The 19,772-nt window shown below is 38.3% G+C and overlaps 1 protein-coding gene across 2 annotated transcripts in view; it reads left to right on the top strand.

Moving 5' to 3' along the window:
* PAK5 (p21 (RAC1) activated kinase 5) overlaps positions 1 to 19,772 on the top strand; it is a 316,229-nt gene that overhangs the window by 251,769 nt on the left and 44,688 nt on the right. For both annotated transcript variants that reach the window (XM_010355272.2, XM_010355273.2), the window contains one exon: positions 18,883 to 19,668. In XM_010355272.2, the coding sequence (XP_010353574.1) occupies positions 18,883 to 19,668 (786 nt within the window). The remainder of the gene's footprint in view (positions 1 to 18,882; positions 19,669 to 19,772) is intronic.

The following is a 19,772-nucleotide window of genomic DNA, read 5'->3' on the forward strand; positions in this document are numbered from 1 at the left end:
AATATAGCACTCAGAAACAAATCCTCACGTATGTGGTCAAATGCTTTTCCACAAGGCAGCCAAGACTATTTAATGGAGAAAGGATAAGCTTTCCAACAAATAACACTGGGAAAATTGGATACCCACAAACCTAAAAAATGAAGGTGGCCCCTTATCTTATGCCATATACAGAAATTAACTCAAAATGGGTAAAAATGTAACCATAGAAATTAAAACTATAAAACTTTTAGAAGGAAAAGTGGCGAAAGCTTCATGACATTGGATTTAGTAATGATTTCTTGAAAATTACACCAAAAGCGTGAGTACCAAAAGAAAAAAATGATAAATTAGACTTATCAAAATGTAAAACATTTTGCACTGAATTACACTGTTAAGAGAGTGAAAAGCCATAGAACACAAGAAAATACTTACAAATAATATATCTGATAAGGGATTAACACCCAGAATATATAAAAATCTGTAACAACTCAGCAACAATAAAAAGAAACAGCCCAACTCAAATATAGGCAAAAGACATAGCTAGATATTGCTCCAAAGAAGATATATAGATGGCCAATAAGTGCAAGAAAGAAACTCAACATAGTCTGAGAAAATGCTAATCAAAATCACAATGAGATACCACTTCACACCCATTAGGATGGCTATTATAAAAATAATATTTTTAATGGAAAATAACAAGTGTTTCAAGGATGTGGAGACATTGGCATCCTCATGCAGTGCTGGTGGGAATATCAAATGGTGCAGCTGCTGCAGAAAACGGTTTGTTGATTCTTCAGAAGGTCAAACATGGACTTAACTCTAAGACCCAGCAGCTCCACTTCTCAGTACACCCAAAATAGTTCAAAACAAGGACTCGAACAGATTATTGTATATCAATGTTCACAGGAGCATTATTCACGACAGCCAAAAGGGGTGACAATCCAAATGTCTGTTGATAGATGAATGAATGGATAAACAAAATGTGGTAGACATTATTCAACTTTTAAAAGGAATGAAATTCTTATACATGTTACAACATGGATGGACCTTGAAAACATTATGCTAAGTGAAATAAACCAGAGACAAAAGAAGAAGTCTTGTGTGATTTCACTTATATGGCAAAGTCATAGAAACAGAAAGTAGATTTGAGGTTACCAGGGGCTGGAGGGAAGGGGAGTTATTGTTTAATGGGTACAAAGTTTCTATGTGAGATGATTTAAAAAAAAGTTCCAGAAAGGAATAGTGGTGATGGTTGTACAATATTGTGAATTGACTTAATACCACCAAATTTTATACTTAGAAATAGTTAAAATGGTAAAGTTTATGTATATTTTACCACAATATAAAAGAGTTTAAAACAATAAGCGTTTATTCAAATTTAAAAGAAAAAAACATACAACCCTATCAAAAGTGGTCAAAGAACAAGAACAGACACTTCTCAAAAGAAGACATTTATGTGACCAACAAGCATATGAAATAACACTCAACATCACTGATCATTAGAGAAATGCAAATCAAAACCACAATGAGATACCACCTCACACCAGTCAGAATGGTAATTATTAAAAAGTCAAGAAACAACAGATGATGGCAAGGCTGTGGAGAAATAGGAATGTTTTTACACTGTTGGTAGAAATGTAGATTAGTTCAACCGTTGTGGAAGACAGTGTGGTGATTCCTCAAGGATCTAGAACCAGAAATACCATTTGACCTAGCAATCCCATTACTAGGTATATACCCAAAGGAATATAAATCATTTTATTATAAAGATACATGTGAGTATATGTTTCTTACAGCCCTATCTATAATAGGGATTATTATAAAGATCCCATCCCAAAGACATGGGATCAACCCAAATACCCATCAATGATAGACTGGATAAAGGAAGTGTGATATGTATACACCATGGAATACTACACAGCCATAAAAAGGAATGAGATCATGTCTTTTGCAGGGACATGGATGAAGCTGGAAGCCATCATCCTCAGCAAACTAACACAGGAACACAAAACCAAACACCACACGCTCTCACTCATAAGTGGGAGCTGAACAATGAGAACACATGGACACAGGGAGATAGTCCAGGAACACAACACACACTGGGGCTGTGATGGGGGGAGGGAGAGCATCAGGATAAATAGATAATTCATGCAGGGCTTAATGTCTAGGTGAGGTGTTGATAGGTGCAGCAAGCTACCATGGCACATGTTTACCTATGTAATAAAACTGAACGTCCTATACGTGTATCCTGGAACTTAAATTTTGTTTTAAAAAAGTGTTTATTGTTTCTCACAATTCTGCAAGTTGGCAGTTTGGCCTGTGCTTGATCCATGGTTCTTCTAGCCTCATCAGGGCTCACTCACATCAGCTTCTGAGTTGGCTAGAAGCTGGCTGGCCCAGCATGGCCTTAGCCGGAAAGACTGGTCTCTGTTCCTTGTGTCTCTCATCATTTGCCAGGCTAGTACAGACTTGTACACATGGTAACCAGGCAGGATTCAAAGCTGCACAGCCTCTAGAAATGTAGTGTTGAATAAGCACAACATCATCTCTGCTGTATTCCATTGGCCAGAGCTAAACCGAAAGTCGAGGGAAAGGGAAACAGACTCCATCTCCTGATGGGAGGAGCCGCAGAGTCACACTCCAAAGGACATATATACAGACAGGAGAGGAGAATTGGAACCACTTTTGCATCAACCTACTCGAGTTTGGGTTTGACATTGTTAAGAAGGTGTCAGGACACCAAATGGCATGTGGCAGGATGTACTCATGTAAGTAACCTAGGATTTGTTCACGTAAACGGTCAGTGCTTGTTTTAGGAATTTAAAAGTGAAGGAAAGCATACACAAACCTCAGTTCATGCATATAATTTTGTCTCCCAGTAGCTAAGCACCTATCAGATTGTTTTTCAATCAAGCCAGCTGCTTTGCACTTTGTAGGAGCTGTAACTATCTGGATTAGCTGAGATATGGAGCTGAGACATGGAGAGAACCTTCAAAGCAACAGAATTTTGAAGCTAGAAGGGTGCCAGGGAAACCCTCTCAGTACAGACGAGGACCATAGCCCCAGCAGGGGAAAGTGATTTGGTGAAGGCTTCATAGTTGCCACAGATGGAACTTGGACTAGAATCCAGATTGCTAGATTTATAACCTAGCACTCTCTCTAGGACACGGTGCTGATTTCATTTTCCCTGGAACATGTAAACCCCAGTTCACCACCAAGGGAACACAATCTATTCTTTGAGACTTTGCAACTAAGAGCATACTCTGCAGCCAGCAGTATTAGCCTCACCTAAGAGCTTGTTAGAAATTCAGAATATTGAGCCCTATACCAGACCTGCTCCCTTGGAGTCTGCTGTTTAAGGAGACGCCGGGGGCATTTATGTGCCAAGTAGGGTTTAATATGCACTGCATTAGGACACTGGTTTTCAACCTCAAATACTCAGTGGAATCGCCTGGGAGAGGTTTAAAACTACCACTGCCTAGAATCCAGAGATTCTTATTTATTAAATATTTGCTCTTGGGTGCAGTCGGGGCTAAAGGATTTTTGAAAGCTCCTCAAGCCATGATTTCTCTTTAGTCTATTTCTAAGATGCTGAAGACATTGGCAGCTTTTTATATGGTTTTTCTCTCTGCGCAGTGGGGTAGTATTTTCCTAAGGAATAAACAACCTTCAGAAGACCCTAGTTGATGAACCTGCTCCAGCATCCTGGGTCAGATGTAGGATCAAGGGATTTTAAAGTTGCTGAGGACTATTTAAATATGTTTTCATAAGGGAGGAAGTTAAAGACCAGAAGTGGTCATTGAGAGGAATTTTTTAAAAATCAACTTTGTTTCCCAAGTGGGATAGCATTAATGTACAATGAAATTCCATATAATAAAGGTGTGGCAAATTATATAATTCAACAGTGAATGCCAAGAAACATGTAAATCATGGAAGAAAGAAGAGACAGAAGGGAATGCAAATAGACTACAGGCCTTACACATGAACAAAATCAATAGTTAAACTATAAATTTGATTTTTTTAAGCCTCTGGGGAGTCCAGTTGAAACAGTTACTAGATTTCTATCAGCAGAAAAGGGGAGTGGGAAAAGCAGAATTTCCTGTAGGAGAGCCAAGCTTTCTAATTCTAATTTGTAAATAAATGTGTCATGAGGCCTTTCTAGGAGACACTTAATGAAGTAGCAAACGATGTCTTCAAGAACATTCCTGGGCCAAAAACACCCCTGGATTTTATGTTTCTTGTAGTGTCTTTTGTTAAATCTGTGGTCTTTATGTGAAAACAACTGATAGAATACAGTTTTGGAAACAGGAAAGATAATGTTGTTTGAGTCTCTTCTGATGTGTTTTTATTGCTTTACCTAAGATATAACTAAGCTTTATCTAAGATATAACTAAGAGAAGAGGAGCTTCAATTTGGTAAGGCAGCTTGGAGAGGAAAGAAGTGGATTATCTCTCTTTATTGGTACAAGGGTTCCTGCTGTTCTGTTAGTATCATTGAGGGAGTCAATGGGATTAATCGGTAAACTCTTTTCAGAGTCCTGCATTCTGGACTTAAACTTGCCCTCTTGGATAAACACATGGGATAATTACACTCCATCATTCAGTCACAGAATGCATTCTAGGAGCATGATGTCCAGAGGTGCCCTTGGTGTTGTGAATCAATCATTTTTCCCTTTCTGTTTTGAATTACTGTTTCTTTTTCTATTAAATGAAAGAATGACCCTATTAATCTGGAGTTTAGGGGCTAGATTTTTTTTTCTTCGATACTCTCTCTCTCTCTCTCTCCATATATATATATATATATATATATACACACACACACACACGTATGTATATGCATATATACACATATATACACACACACATCTAAATACACCTAAATATACATATATCTAAATGTATGTGTATGTGTGTTTATATATATCAGTAAGCTCTCTCTGTAATAAATATATAATTTTATATATACACAAAGGGAATGGACTAATTTTAAAATCCCTATTGAGTTGAAATGGTTTGGGTCATGAAAAGGGGACCTTAGGAGTGAGGAGTAAATCAAAGGCAAATGGTTGTTGACCAAAATTAGGGCTGTCAGGGCAGAAGTTGATAAAAGGTTTATTGGAAGTCAAATGTGAGAACTGACCTGGGAAAACACATCAACAAAGTTGGGAATGATCCAAAGTCTGTTACAAGTTGGAATCTTTTATAAGAAAGTTTGGGAGAAAGGAGAGGGACTCTCACATCAGAGTTGTCCTTTTTCATTGGAGGGTACAGTACAGGGGTTACTGTCATTGTCTACAGATTGCAACATACAGGCTAACACATCTATGTGCAAGACAATCAGTGAAACTTCCTGATTCAGATACAAACCAGCAAAACTTCATAATTCAGAAACAAATCAGCATCCTTTTCAATGTCAGTAGGTTACACATTAATCAGTGTGTCAACAAGTAAAGGAACTCGGATACAATTCTTTACTCAGGGACAGGATGTTGCCAATGAATCACAAGACCTCCCCAAGGCAGACTAATTTGGAAGTCTGCAAATGTGACCTGCAGGTTGTCTTGGTCGACCCGTGCTGTCCAGACTTTAATGTATATATTAATTACCTGGAGATTTTGTTAAAATGCAGATTGTAATTCAGTAGATCTGGATGGGGCTGCAATTCTGCATTCCTAACAAACTTCCAGGTGATGCTGATGCTGCCAGCCTCAGGACCAAACTTTGAGTGGCAGGAGAAGTTCTAGCAATATGGTTACCAAACTTGGCTGCCCATTGGAATCCCCTGAAGAGCTGCAGAAATTACTGAACCCTAGAACCATGATCAGAGATGTAATTGGTCTGGGAAGAGACCTTGGCCTCCACCCTGATGATTCCAATGTGCATGACCAGGAGCCACTGCAGTTGAAGCTGCCAGATGAAGCAGAATCTATTACTGCCTTAGCCTGTCCTAGGGGTTATTAGAAATCCTCAAGGTGCATTCTTAAACCTTCCATTGGGTTTCAAAGGAACAAAATCTTTTAAATATGAACGCATTTCTTACCACGGAAAGAGAGAGAGATGTCCTTGGGATAAACGTCTCATTTTGCAAAAAGAAAAGACATGATTTGATTCTGTATATAGCTTATCTAAATGAAAGAAATGTTGTAGAGTTAGCGTTTCTACTGTGCAAAAGGAAAGCACCTTAAGGAATCGCCACACTGTCTTCCACCATGGTTGAACAGAGTTGAATAATGAGAACAAATGGACACAGGGAGGGGAACATCACACACTGGGGCCTGTCCGGGGGTGGGAGGCAAGAGGAGGGAGAGCACTGGGACAAATACCTAATACACATGGGGTTTAAAACCTAGATGTAACAAACCTGCACGTTCTGCAAATGTATCCCAGAACTTAAAGTAAAATTAAAAAAAAAATTAAAAAATAAAAAAGGGAAAGCACCATAGACTTGCAGGTTTCTCTGGGTAAGCCAAGTTAGTACATAGGGAGGCATCAGGCTCCACTGGTGAGACTGGTAAAGAGATTGAGGATGAAGGGAGCCTAATCTACCAACTGTTTTCTTTCTTTTGATACAGGGTCTCACATTGTCGCTCAGGCTGGAGTACAGTGGTATGATTATAGCTGACTGAAAACTCCAACTCCTGGGCTCTAGGGATCCTCCCACCTCAGCCTCTTGAATAGCTGGGACCACAGGCACCTGCCACCATGCCCAGCTATTTTTTTTTTCTTTGTAGAAATGGCATCTAGCTATATTGCCCAGGCGGGTCTAGCAGTCCTGGCCTCAAGCAGTCCTCCTGCCTCAGCCACACAAAATGCTTGGATAGCAGGTGTGAGCCACCTTGCCCAGCTCTGCCAACTCCTAATAGTATGAATAGCATCATTTCTTTGGCATTTGCTAAGAGTTACTGGAATATCTCAGCTACAGACTTGTATCTCTGATTGAGTCTAAGAGATGGGATTTTTTTCCCCTCTGACCCAGCCACCCACCCACAGCCACATCCCACAACACCTGTTCTCTCTCCCTTAGACCTTCAGTCTTTGACCTTGCTGCATGCTCCTTACTTATCAGCACCCTCATTTAATAATCTCCTTTCAACTTAAACTGCATGGTTCATTCACATTCTAGTGCCCATTGCTACCTACCTGCTTGCATGACAACTCCGTGGCAAACACCCATTCTGAATACATCCAGTGTCCCACCTTTGCAGAAGCTGCCCATATTTACTGGAAAGGTCAAGCAATCTTTTGGTTTGGTGCAATTCCAGTGTATTTTGACAAAGGAATCATTTATGTGTAATGAGAGATACAAATCATAAATGTACAGTATGCCAAATTTGTGTGTATGTATGTATTCGTGTAACCACAACCAAGATCAAGATATAGAACATTTTCATCACCCAGAAAGTTCCCTTGGGCCCGATCCCAATGAGCACCTTTCCCCTAGGGGTAACCAGTATTCTGACTTTGATCACCAAAGAGAAATTAGTAATGAATATCAAGGAATGTTTGGTAAAGCTGACTAAGGTGCATGTACTTGTTTGTTACATGGATATTACATGCAGAGTGGTGGGGGTTCTGCTTCTAGTGTACCCATCACCGAAATGTTGAACATTGTACCCAACAGGTAATTTTTCAACCCTCATTCCTTATCCACCATCCCCCATCCCTGCTTTTAGAGTCCTGAGTCTATACTCTCCATCTTTATGTCCATGATGACCTTAATATTTAATGGGGTTAGAAGTTTCAAATTTCTGAGGACATATGGAAGACTTGGATTGCAACTTTTCTCCTCTAGTTTTTGCATAGGGCATACTTTTTTCTTGGCATCTAAGAACAGTCAATTTCTGAAATATGAAGTACAGTACATAGTTACAATACCAAATTTATATTTTAAAATGTTATTTGACTGCCTGCCGGTTTTATTTCCAGATTAACAAGTTTCTTAACATTTATTATGCCTCCAAGAGATAATTTCCACATTTGTAAAGATTGCTTGAAATGTCAGGTAAAACAACAACAACAACAAAAATTTAAATTTAGGACATGCAAAGGTAAATTTTTCTTGGCTAAATTTAAAATAAATATGCCTTATGCTATATTTAAAATAAATATGCCTTGTGCTATATGAGAAAGCAATTAATAGTGGCCCTTAGCATTGCATATTAGCAATATTTAAAGCATAATTTAATCAGTTGGTTGATTTGGGTAGGTAGTTGCAATTGATATGTAGACCACATGTTTTATTAGTTATTAAATTTTTAAATGTCAAAATCTTGAGTAAACACAATGTAACATTTCCTTTGTTATAGAGAAAGAATTTTCAGGTTGCATTAAAGACTAGTTATTTCAAAGACCAGTCAACTTATTTTTCCCCAATTCCCATTAATTCTGAGTTTTAAACACCCTTTTTTAAAAAGCTTTGTTTCTGGAAATATTTTATATTCTGCCCCCCATAGACTATACTTACATTTCTTTCATTGTATCTCAAAGAGTTTGGAGCTTGTCCTTCTGAGCTTTGACTGTCCTTTCTACTCCTGGGAGTTAAAGTTGAGGATGCTGACAGGGTGTTGTGGTTTTCACATTCTATAGAGAGGCAGCATTTGTAACAGGTAGGTGTGAACCTTGCTTTCAGACCTTTCACCTGCCAGCTGAGTGACACTTGGAAAGTTCCTTGGCCTCTCTGAGCCTCACTTTCATCCTTCTTATAAAGGGGTAATAATGCCATACATTGGAGTCATATTATGATGATTATATATGGGAAAAAGACTTCTAATCATCTTGGCACACAACAAGTGTTTAATCCATGGTAGTAACTAGAAACTGTTAAACCAATTATGGATTGGTGGCAGTCATTTTATTCATCAGTTCACAAATTATTTAAAGTTCAGATCATATGGAGATATCCCCCCATTTGGGCATGAGGGAAGAAATGATGGATTCTTGTTTATGCCCACAACACCTACTGTTGCCTAAGATGACCTTACCACCCAGCAGGAACTTGGCCAGTCTGCTTCTCAGATTGCTGTTCCAGAAAAGCTCATTTGTGAACAGTGTTGGGTTGTTTATTTGGGTTGTTTATTCTAGTCAATTGACTTGGCCAACAAACTGCATTTCTTCAGGAGTGGAGAGAACTATATTTCATGTCCTCCTCGGTCACAGAACTGCAGACAGTAAACCAAGTGATGCCTGTGGTGCCATATGACTCTCTCCCTCTAAGAAAGCACATTCAGCTTTTGGGGAAGCTTCTTTCTTTTTTTGGCACAGCCCATGAATCAAATACTACAAGAGTTTTCCGTCCAAAGATGAGACCTGTATGTCTAGATCAGGGTTCAGCAAACTTTTTCTGTAAAGGACCTGATAGTAAGTATTTTACACCTTGTAGGCCATATGGTCTCTCTTGCAACTCAGCCCCACCATTGTGGTGCACAAATCCAGCCATACACTCACCATATGTAAATATTGACAAAAACAGGCAAAGGGCCATGAGCCACATAGCTTGCCGACTTCTGCTCTAGATCAATTCTGCTCGATACAAATAAAATGCAAGCCACATATTTAATTTTACATTTCCTAGCAGCACATTAAAAACAATTCTTGGCTCATCCCTGTAATCCTAGCATTTCAGGAGGCTGTTGCATGAGATCACTTGAGGCCAGGAGTTTGAGACCACCCTGGGCAACATAATGAGACCTCCTCTGTACAATTTTTTTAAAAATTAATCAGACATTTTGGTACATGCCTGTATTCCTAGCTACCCAGAATAACTTGAGCCCAGGAGTTTGAAGCTATAGTGAGATGTGATTGCACCACTATACTCCAGCTTGGATGACAGAGCAAGACCTTGTCTTCAAAAAAAATTTTTGTAATATATTAAAACATCTTGATTTTTAAAGATAAAATGTTTTTCAGTCTTAGAATAGAAAGAGACAGATGCCTTACCTTTATGAGTAACCTAAATTTGCTGAGACCAGCCTAGCCAACATGGTGAAACCCCATCTCTACTAAAAATACAAAACTAACTGGGCATGGTGATGCATATCTGTAATCCCAGCTACTTGAGAGACTGAGGCAGGAGAATCGCTTGAACCTGGGAGGCGGAGGTCGCAGTGAGCCAAGATCACGCCATTGCACTCCATCCTGGGCAACAAAAGCGAAACTCCATCTCAAAACAAACAAAAAAACAAACAAACAAAAACTCAGAAATTGGCTTTTTGGATTCCATGTGATTAAGATTATTACATAATTTGTTAAAAAGGAATTTTCTGATTAGAATCCCTTACCACTACCTCCACTCTGAAATGCGTTGTCTGAATTCTCTTTTTTTCCAGGGATATGTGATTCTCAAATGTTCACGCAATTACCCCACCCACTGTTGTTACCAAATGAAAGGTATATGTAGAGAACTGAAAGAAAATAGATGAAATATCTATTGATAATATCAAATGAAAATATTTATTGAAAATATCTAATGATATTACAAAATCCAAACAAGAGTTACCATTTCTTCCTACAAGGATCTAAGTAGATCAAATCTGTTTGTTGTGATTATGTTCCCTGATGTTTCCAGCTACCTGCCTTAATAAAAACAAGGAAGCCAGTTCTTTACCAACAGGGTAAGAATTTAGATAGACAGTTTAAAAGTACATACATTCTGAGAGAATCTTGGTTTATACTTCAGTTGTGGAAATATTTAGCTTATTAACCTCCTGAGCTATATTTACCCGAAAGACAAAATGAAACACATGTTTGAGGCACACAGAAGACACTGCTTTTGAAAAAGAGATGTGAGGTCCTATTAGGGCAAAGCTGTTAATTACACACTTCATTATTGTCAAGGTTAATACAGTCTGTGAGAGCAGAGGCACTTTTTCATCTCTTTTCGGGGAACAAGGGGAGACAGCTGTTTTCATGGACAGATCCATTATAGCTTATCACCAGCCAACAGCCTGCGGAAGGAGCACTATGAAATATGGCCACTGTCACTGGGAGCCTAAACAGATGCTGAGCTGGTCCGGGGTACAATGAAAGACAATGAGCACCATGGCTTCAAACTCAAATAGATTGGGTTGCATTGATTTTTAATGCCTGGAGGTTCTGTGGCATAAAATCCACGAATCCTCTTGCAGTTATTGTATTATTTATCTCTATAAAAATGCACAATTTTGCTTTAATAAACATCAGAGACAGATAATAATAACTAGTGGTTCTTCTGTTTGGAAGCCTGGTTAAACCGTGTTGGAAAATTCTGCATGTTTGAATTTTCATTATTACTGCTTTTCCACTTATGATTCTATAAAGTGAAATCTGTATCAACAAAACAAATACTGCCTTGGTTCTGATTTAACTGGTCTTCTTTTCTTTTACATTTTTAGGTGGGGCAACAATTTGTTTTTAACAAACATTTACATTTTGCAAGCCCCTGATTATTCACACCGAGTTAATAGTTTTCATTGAAACAGAAGAGTGTGTGCTTTATTTAAAGTGTGATACATTTATCCATCAACAAACATTTTGAAATGTTAAACATGAAAATGAAATCCAAGAAAAGACTGTCTTAGGACATGCCTTAGTTTCTTTGCCCTTTTGTTTGGTTGGTTGGTTGGCTTTTAGATTTTGCTTTCATTTTTTACTGTTGGTTGATTAAAATTTCTTCTTTCCAAATGTTTGTAACCACATCATATCTTTTGTAGTGTTCAGATTTTGTTCATCAATAACTCTAAGGCTTATAGCCTTATAGTAAGGGCATGATGCTATAAAAGCAGGTGTACCAAAATGGTGAAATACATGAAAGTCATCGTTTTGGTTAAGCTGGAGAAATGTTTCATCTTCATAGGGAATGAGAAAATGAACATGCAATTCCCAATGTATATACATAGTGTAAATATACTTAGTGCTATGTATGTATATATAGAACACAATACATATAGTACATTTAACACTATATTATATATAGTTAATAAAATGCATATTTAATACAATTATATATTTGTATGTATATACATATAATGCTGACTCTTCTTGTACAGAAAAGCATACCTCAGTCTAACTTTTTTATTATAAAGGTAACCCTGATTGTAGAAGATCCAGAAAATGCATAAACCCCATTGTATACACAGTGTAACCCTCAGACCAGCATCATCCTCATCACCTGAGAGCTTTTTGGAACTCTAGCATTCCCAGGCCACACCCAGACCTACTGAATCAGAGTCTCCCTTTAACAAGATGCTTGGGTGATTTGTGTGCACTTTAAAGTTTGAGAAGCACTGGACTAAAACATAAATCACCCTTAGCTTTCCCACCCTGAGATGACAGCGGCTATCAACATTTTACTATATTTCTATCAATTTTTCTTTTCTATACCTATCTTTCCATTTAAATCTTGAAAGTCTAACTTGGTTAACTTTTCTGACTCATACATTACATTTTTAAGGAAAATAACTATAGAATGTTGATTATTAATTTGAAAGTATTCCACTTTTTAGTTCTTGGAAGGAGTATTTATGTAACAATTGTAATTAATTTGAGATACATCTGTTTAAATTCAAGAAATACGTATTTTGTATCTAAAGTTACCAATAGTACTTTAAAGTCTCCCACATCAATTATCCATTTTTTCCCACCATATAAAACTAGATTTATTTATTCTAGCTGTTGTTTGTAGCTTCCTTTCTTCTTCATTTATTATCAACCTAAATTTAAAAGTAAAATTTACCACCACCGCTCCCCACCCTGCCCCAGCCAATAGTTAAGTGACTAGCACTTAAAGTACTTTGTGTATGCCAGGAATCATGCCAAGGTTTTTACACATATTACTGTATTAAATAATCACATTAACCCTGTGAGGTAAGGATCTAGTCTCAATGCTTTATGGATAAAGAGACAGTGGCTTAAAAAGATTAGATAACACTTAATATTACCTATCTCATAAGTGCTATAAGCCTAAGATACAAAATAATGATAATAAATACTACATTTTTAAGCAATGTTTCTTATAAATTGGTAGTCTTTATCATTTCTTCTAAATAGCATTTAGCTCATAGCAGTATTAATATTTTCTCTGGATATGTGGTGACAAGTGCACAGAAACGGCAGGTCCCCAGTTCTGAGGCCACACATTAATTTGTATGATGAAATGGTGACCCTCTATTCTCCTATAGAAATGTTAATGAACACACTTGGGAGACAAAAATCCCTATGAAATTGTTATTTATTCCTTTTGTTTATTAATTTCCTAAATATAAGATATTTATAGCGCAATTAATGACAGAAAAAGCTCTATTTAATAGGCCTTCATTATGTTGTTCCTAGTGGTTTAAAAATATTTATAGATAGTATAGGCCTAGACACATAGATACTATAGTTCTCTTTTTTATCCATCTATAGATATTTTAGGATAAATAGATGCCTCTTTTTGACATGTAAATTTTATTATTTCAGTATTTCTCAGAAATGAAGTGTTAGTTTAAAGTCTACCCAATCAACTCATGAATGAAATTGGAAGGGTTTTAGTGTAAAAATAGGGAGATGTAAGGGACCCAGAACTTCCAAAGGAGGTATTCAATAATGCTCTTATCTCAAAAGAATCACACAGGGAAGGTTTTTTTCCTTCTAAATTATCTGTGTCCTTGTAGTGAATTTCCAACACTAACAGTCTACCCCCCATCACAGCCAGTCGTTAATTTGTAAAGATGAACTAATAGGTTTTTTGGACATAAATTCCAAACAAATAATTGGGATACTAATTCAATATGAGCAGAGAGCCTTTCTTCTGTATTCACAATTGTCATCCCGACCCCAAAGATGGTAGCATCTTAGAGCATACAGATCACCTCTGAGCCTCAGTTGTCCAGTAAATGATGAGCTGGTGATTATCTCTCTTTTCCCTCCCTCTAGTTACATCTATTGCTTCCTCCTAGATGCGCTTCATAGTTCTCTTCTTCCAGAAACTTTCCGTAGACTTTTAGCTTTTCTCTGATCGTTTTTAAAATAATCTTCATGCTTTCCTAGCCTTCATTGATGAATGTGTCGAAATGTTCTTAATTCATATCATATTTACACATTTCTGTCATTGAGGGCATTAGGATGTTTTAAAACTGTTCTGTAGCCCCTCCTTCCATCTGCATCTACAATTCCAGGGGGAAGGGGATCACTAAATACCATCAAGTGATAATATCTCTATTACCAATAAGAGAACAGGTAATGAAATAGAGAATTAAATTAAATCACATAGCAAGTGTGTACTGAAATTGAAATTGGAATCTAGAATTATCCATATTCCGTACATTCGACAACTAATTTCTGAGAGTGGAGTGCGTGATAGAAATATGCACCGCAATGACCAATGGCCAATTTGCTGGGTCATGGTGTCACACACCAACATTGCATTGCTTACTGATACTATTTTGTTTAGCTCAAAAGAGTCTAAAGCATACCACAGAAAGAGACCTAGACTGGGAGAAAGGAGACTTGGGTTCAAATCCCAGGTTTGTTAAATATTGTTGGCAAAGTCAACTCCAGGTTTCAGGTTTTACTCAGTGAAAAGAAGAGGTGACCTAGACTCTTTCCAAAGTTAAGATGCTGGAAATGATTCCATAGTACCAGATTGAGTGTTTTGTGTATTCAGAGATGGGAAGGCATGGGGGGCAGACAAGAAAAAATAATTGGAATATTGTTTAAGATGGGTAGAATTTAAAGAAATAATATTTTTCTAGGATATAGAGCTAAACGTAACATTGAATACGAAAAAATCTAATATAGTTAAGTATTGTTTATCAAGTTCAGAGAAAGTCTAGATAAGATCTTTGCTAAAGAACTACCCGAGTAGGTCCAGTGATTCAGAAGGCCCTTTAAGACCTTGGTGTCCCTCACACTCATTACCCATGTGGCACATCTGTCAACACAAATGCCTGGGATTAAATATACCAGGAAGCTACTTTTGGAGAAACCATGAATACCTGATAACATTTTGTTTGAGTAACCTGCCTTTTGTTCATAAAGAGAGAGAGTAGAAAATGTGCAAGAGTATAATTTCTGTCCAAAAGGAAAAACTTTTAGTTGATACACTGTGATATAAACAACCTGTTTCTGTTTTCTTTAAAAACAGTGCAAGACATTATTGAATAGGAAAGGAGATCAGGAGTTTAAATCCATAGAAGGTAGCAGAGCAGATGTCTAAGAGGGCTTGAAAGCCACCCTGAGAAAATAGAGAAGTGGTAAACAAGGCCAAGCGCAGCGGCTCATGCCTGTAATCCCAGCACTTTGGGAGGCCAAGGTGGGTGGATCACGAGGTCAGGAGTTTGAGACCAGTCTGACCAACACGGTGAAACCCTGTCTACTAAAAATACAAAAATTAGCCAGGCGTGGTGGTGGGCACCTATAATCCCAGCTATTGGGGAGGCTGAGGCAGGAGAATCGCTTGAACCCGGGAGGTGGAGGTTGTAGTGAGCCAAGATCATGCCACTGCACTCCAGCTTGGGTGACAGAGCAAGAGACTTTCTCAAAAAAAAAAAAAAAAAAAAAAAAAAAAAAAGTGGTAAACAGGGAAGATACAACTGAAATGAAATAGGAAGCTGTTGAAGTAGACTTGATATTTTTAAGGCTGAGTTATAGCTGTTTCATCCTTTCCTCTGCCAAGACTGCTCATCTTTTCCTCTTCACAGTTATTGTTTCTCCCAAGTTAATCTGTGGGGTGAGCATGGAGGTTGTGCCTCTGAGGAAAGGTCCCAGGTTATATACATGTTTCTTTCTTTCTCTAAGGGAGGCTCCAACAGAGCATCCCCTACTTTGGCAATCAACCCGTCAGTTTATGCACCACCCTCAACATTGACTACATTCCATATAATGAATTCCACACTATGGAATAAAAAAGGAATAGGCAAAAAAAGAGAGAGACTAGGCTACTAGTTTGTGAACATTGACTATATTATGCTCAGTGAAAGAAGTCAAACTGAAAGGCTCCAGACTGTATGATTCCATCCATATGATATTCTGGAATAGACAAAACAATAAGGATAGAAACCAGATCAGTGATATCAAGGGTTTGGGGAGAGGGTAATGTTTGACAGAGAAAACTCAGGAGATATTTTTGCAGCTGGTGGCACTAATTTGTATGGCATTCTAATACTGAATGCATGATGCTTTGCACTTGTCTATACCCATAGAGCTTTGCAGCACAGAGAGTTAACTAATGTATGCAGTTTCAAAAAACAACAACAAAAAATAAACCAGAAGATCAGAGGATCCTGGGATAGAATGCAGAGCATGACCAAAGAATCCAACAGCTACACATATATTACATAACTTCATTGAAGGGGGTGCAGGAAAGAAGACACTAACTTAAGGAACTTTGGAAACAGTGCTTTGAATGGAAACTCTAAGTATATAGTAATTTTAAAGAACTAGATGTAAACACTGTACTGGAGTTGACAAAGTTGTTTCTCATGGTAGAGTGGGTTAATCTGAAACTGCTGAACAGTTAGCACTGAATAAGCAAATGAATGGCAGATTGTCGGGCCCATGTTTTTTACTGTTACAGAGTAAAGTTACAGGTAAGTAATGAAATGGCTAGAATGAACTATGTGGTACTTGATCAGATTCAGAGACATTAATATGGATTTATGCTTAGGTTAATATAGATGCAGATGGACAGATATAATTATAGGTGTGTGAGTGTATTCATGAGTTAGTCTACAAACATATTATTTCGGAGCTCTGTTTGCTGAGGCCTGGCAGTGACACCCAGCAGCAATGAGTATTCCCGGAACCAAATCTTAATTTCTAATACTATTGGGGTTCCTTGGAGAAATGCCTGATTTGAGGGGAAGGGCAGGGAAAATAAAAGATAAACCGGGAGCTTCTTGTAGTGACAGAAAGTCAGGAAGTGCTTGAAAAATAAAAGGAAGAGGGATTGTCAAAGGGACACAGCAGGCAGCCTGAGAGAACTCTCAGTGACAGAAGCTGGAACCACTTGAGCAGCAAGGCAAATAACATAGTGTTGGCTTATAACCCAAAGTATAAAACAAATAACGATGAGTCCATCCATCCTTATAGATAAATAGATAATTGAATAAGTAGGTAAATGGGAGCAAATAAGCAAGTCAGTGCAGAAGAATTCCAACTACTTTATATAGATACCCTGCAACATACACACACACCCCAGAAGACAGAGCTTAAATCCCTGCCCCTTGAGTAGAGGCTACACTTATTGACTTGTTCCCAAATAATACAATATATGGAAAGCTAGGGGAGGGGAGTGTGACTGTGTGTATAAGAAACCTGGCAAATACAACCTCACCTAGGTAGTCAGGGCTAACATCATCATTACTAAGTCATGTCGATGATATGTACCCTGAACATCATGTGATGAAATGTGACTTTACTCTCTGGTCGTCCTCTTCAAACCAAATAACCTCTGTTTAAACATGGGGAAAACACCAGAAAACCCCAACTGAGGAACATTCTCCAAAATACCTGACCAGTACTCCTCAAAACTGTCAAGGTCATCAAAAAATAAGGAAAATCTGAGACACTGTCAGAGATCAGAGGAAACTCAGAAGACATAACAAATAAATGTAATGAGCTATCCTGGATGGAACTCTGGAATGCTAGGAGAAAATTAATGAAATCTATAGGAACATGGAGTTTCCTTAATAGCAATGCAAGATATTAACAGAAGGGGAAACTGGATGAGAAGTCTGTGAGAACTCTGTATTCTCTTTGCAACTTCTCTGTTAATCTAAAACTATTCTAGAACAAAAAATGTATTTGAAAGAAAAGGGTATAGAACAAAAGCATTAGTCCAGGACTCTTTGAGAGAGAAAAAAAATAAAGCCTCTGTTTCACCATGGATAGATTTATAAAACATCAGCTCCAGGACAACTTTGACTTCCTCCTCCGGTTTGAAGTCTTCTATTGTACCATCCAAGATGGTTTTGAACTCCTTGCTAGTTGCTCAAAGGTATTTTTCTCCTAAAATCCTGGAAGTCTGAAGTCACAACACTTTGTTCTTTGTTCTTTTATCCACCCCCATCATATTTTCCTTCGAATCCTGTCATTGTCAAGGAACGGCTGACGGTTTTGTAAGTGGTTTGCGATGTCTTTTGGTTCCTGGTATTCTTGTGTTATTTAGGTTCATTAAAGGGAACAATTTGTCACTAAGATCCAGGTGCAACCATCGTTACTAAGCCACCCAAAATTCAGCGATGATGTTACACAGAAGTGTGGCCATAGCAAACAAGCTGTATAGTATAAGTATACACACTTAATAAGAATATCACATTTCATCATAAATCACACAAATAATCTTCAGGCTGTTTCCTAATTACAGTTTCAGGAAGTGCCTTCCTCATCTATAAAATTCATAACCTCAGTTATTATGTGTCTTCTATATTAGGGTAAAAAATGTACACCCATTTCTAGTTATGTTAATACTTGGGCGACAATGCCTTCTGATTTTGAAAATCATCTGAATAATGAATGTAAAACAGTAATAAATATTATTTTTATTACCAAACAGTTATAGAGTGTTAAATTATAATTATCAGCTCATCGATAGATGGTTAGGGCTTATTATTTAGGTAGAAGAAGTAGGGGGAAGGGATTTGCCTGTAAACTGGTAAATGAAACAGTGACAGCCTATGTAGTCTCCTACGTGGCTTTTTGGTGGTTAATTGATGTCTCTATTGAGATAGGTAGGAAAAAAAATTGCAATTTGAGATTATTGTCTACTATTTGATGTATTTCACCACTGCAGTCAATCGACAATTTTTTCTTTGTCATTTTGTATTAAGTGTTCCTGGGGTCTTTTTCCTTCTGTAGTTTAATTTGGATGGAGTAGGGGTGGGATGCCGCCGTCAATTTAAAGTCATGAAATATTTTCCTCAAACAGTATTCCTTTTATTATCCCCAGACAATCGTTAGAGGAAACAAACCCTGCAAGGAAACCTCCATCAACGGCCTGCTAGAGGATTTTGACAACATCTCGGTGACTCGTTCCAACTCCCTAAGGAAAGAAAGCCCACCCACCCCAGATCAGGGAGCCTCCAGCCACGGTCCAGGCCACGCGGAAGAAAATGGCTTCATCACCTTCTCCCAGTATTCCAGCGAATCCGATACTACTGCTGACTACACGACCGAAAAGTACAGGGAGAAGAGTCTCTATGGAGACGATCTGGATCCATATTATAGAGGCAGCCATGCAGCCAAACAAAATGGGCACGTAATGAAAATGAAGCACGGGGAGGCCTACTATTCTGAGATGAAGCCTTTGAAATCCGATTTTGCCAGATTTTCTGCTGATTATCACTCACATTTGGACTCACTGAGCAAACCAAGTGAATATAGTGACCTCAAGTGGGAGTATCAGAGAGCCTCCAGTAGCTCCCCTCTGGATTATTCATTCCAATTCACACCTTCTAGAACTGCAGGGACCAGTGGGTGCTCCAAGGAGAGCTTGGCGTACAGTGAAAGTGAATGGGGACCCAGCCTGGATGACTATGACAGGAGGCCGAAGTCTTCGTACCTGAATCAGACCAGCCCCCAGCCCGCCATGCGGCAGAGGTCCAGGTCAGGCTCGGGGCTCCAGGAACCGATGATGCCATTTGGAGCAAGTGCATTTAAAACCCATCCCCAAGGACACTCCTACAACTCCTACACCTACCCTCGCTTGTCCGAGCCCACAATGTGCATTCCAAAGGTAACGTTTGCTACCTCCTTTCCCTGAAGTGTACAAAAACCTCCACAAGGGTGGTGCTGGCACGACCTTTTTATACGATCAAGATTGCCAAGTACTTGTTTGCC

Source organism: Rhinopithecus roxellana, chromosome 13 (assembly GCF_007565055.1).
Source record: "Rhinopithecus roxellana isolate Shanxi Qingling chromosome 13, ASM756505v1, whole genome shotgun sequence".
NCBI lineage: Eukaryota > Metazoa > Chordata > Mammalia > Primates > Cercopithecidae > Rhinopithecus > Rhinopithecus roxellana.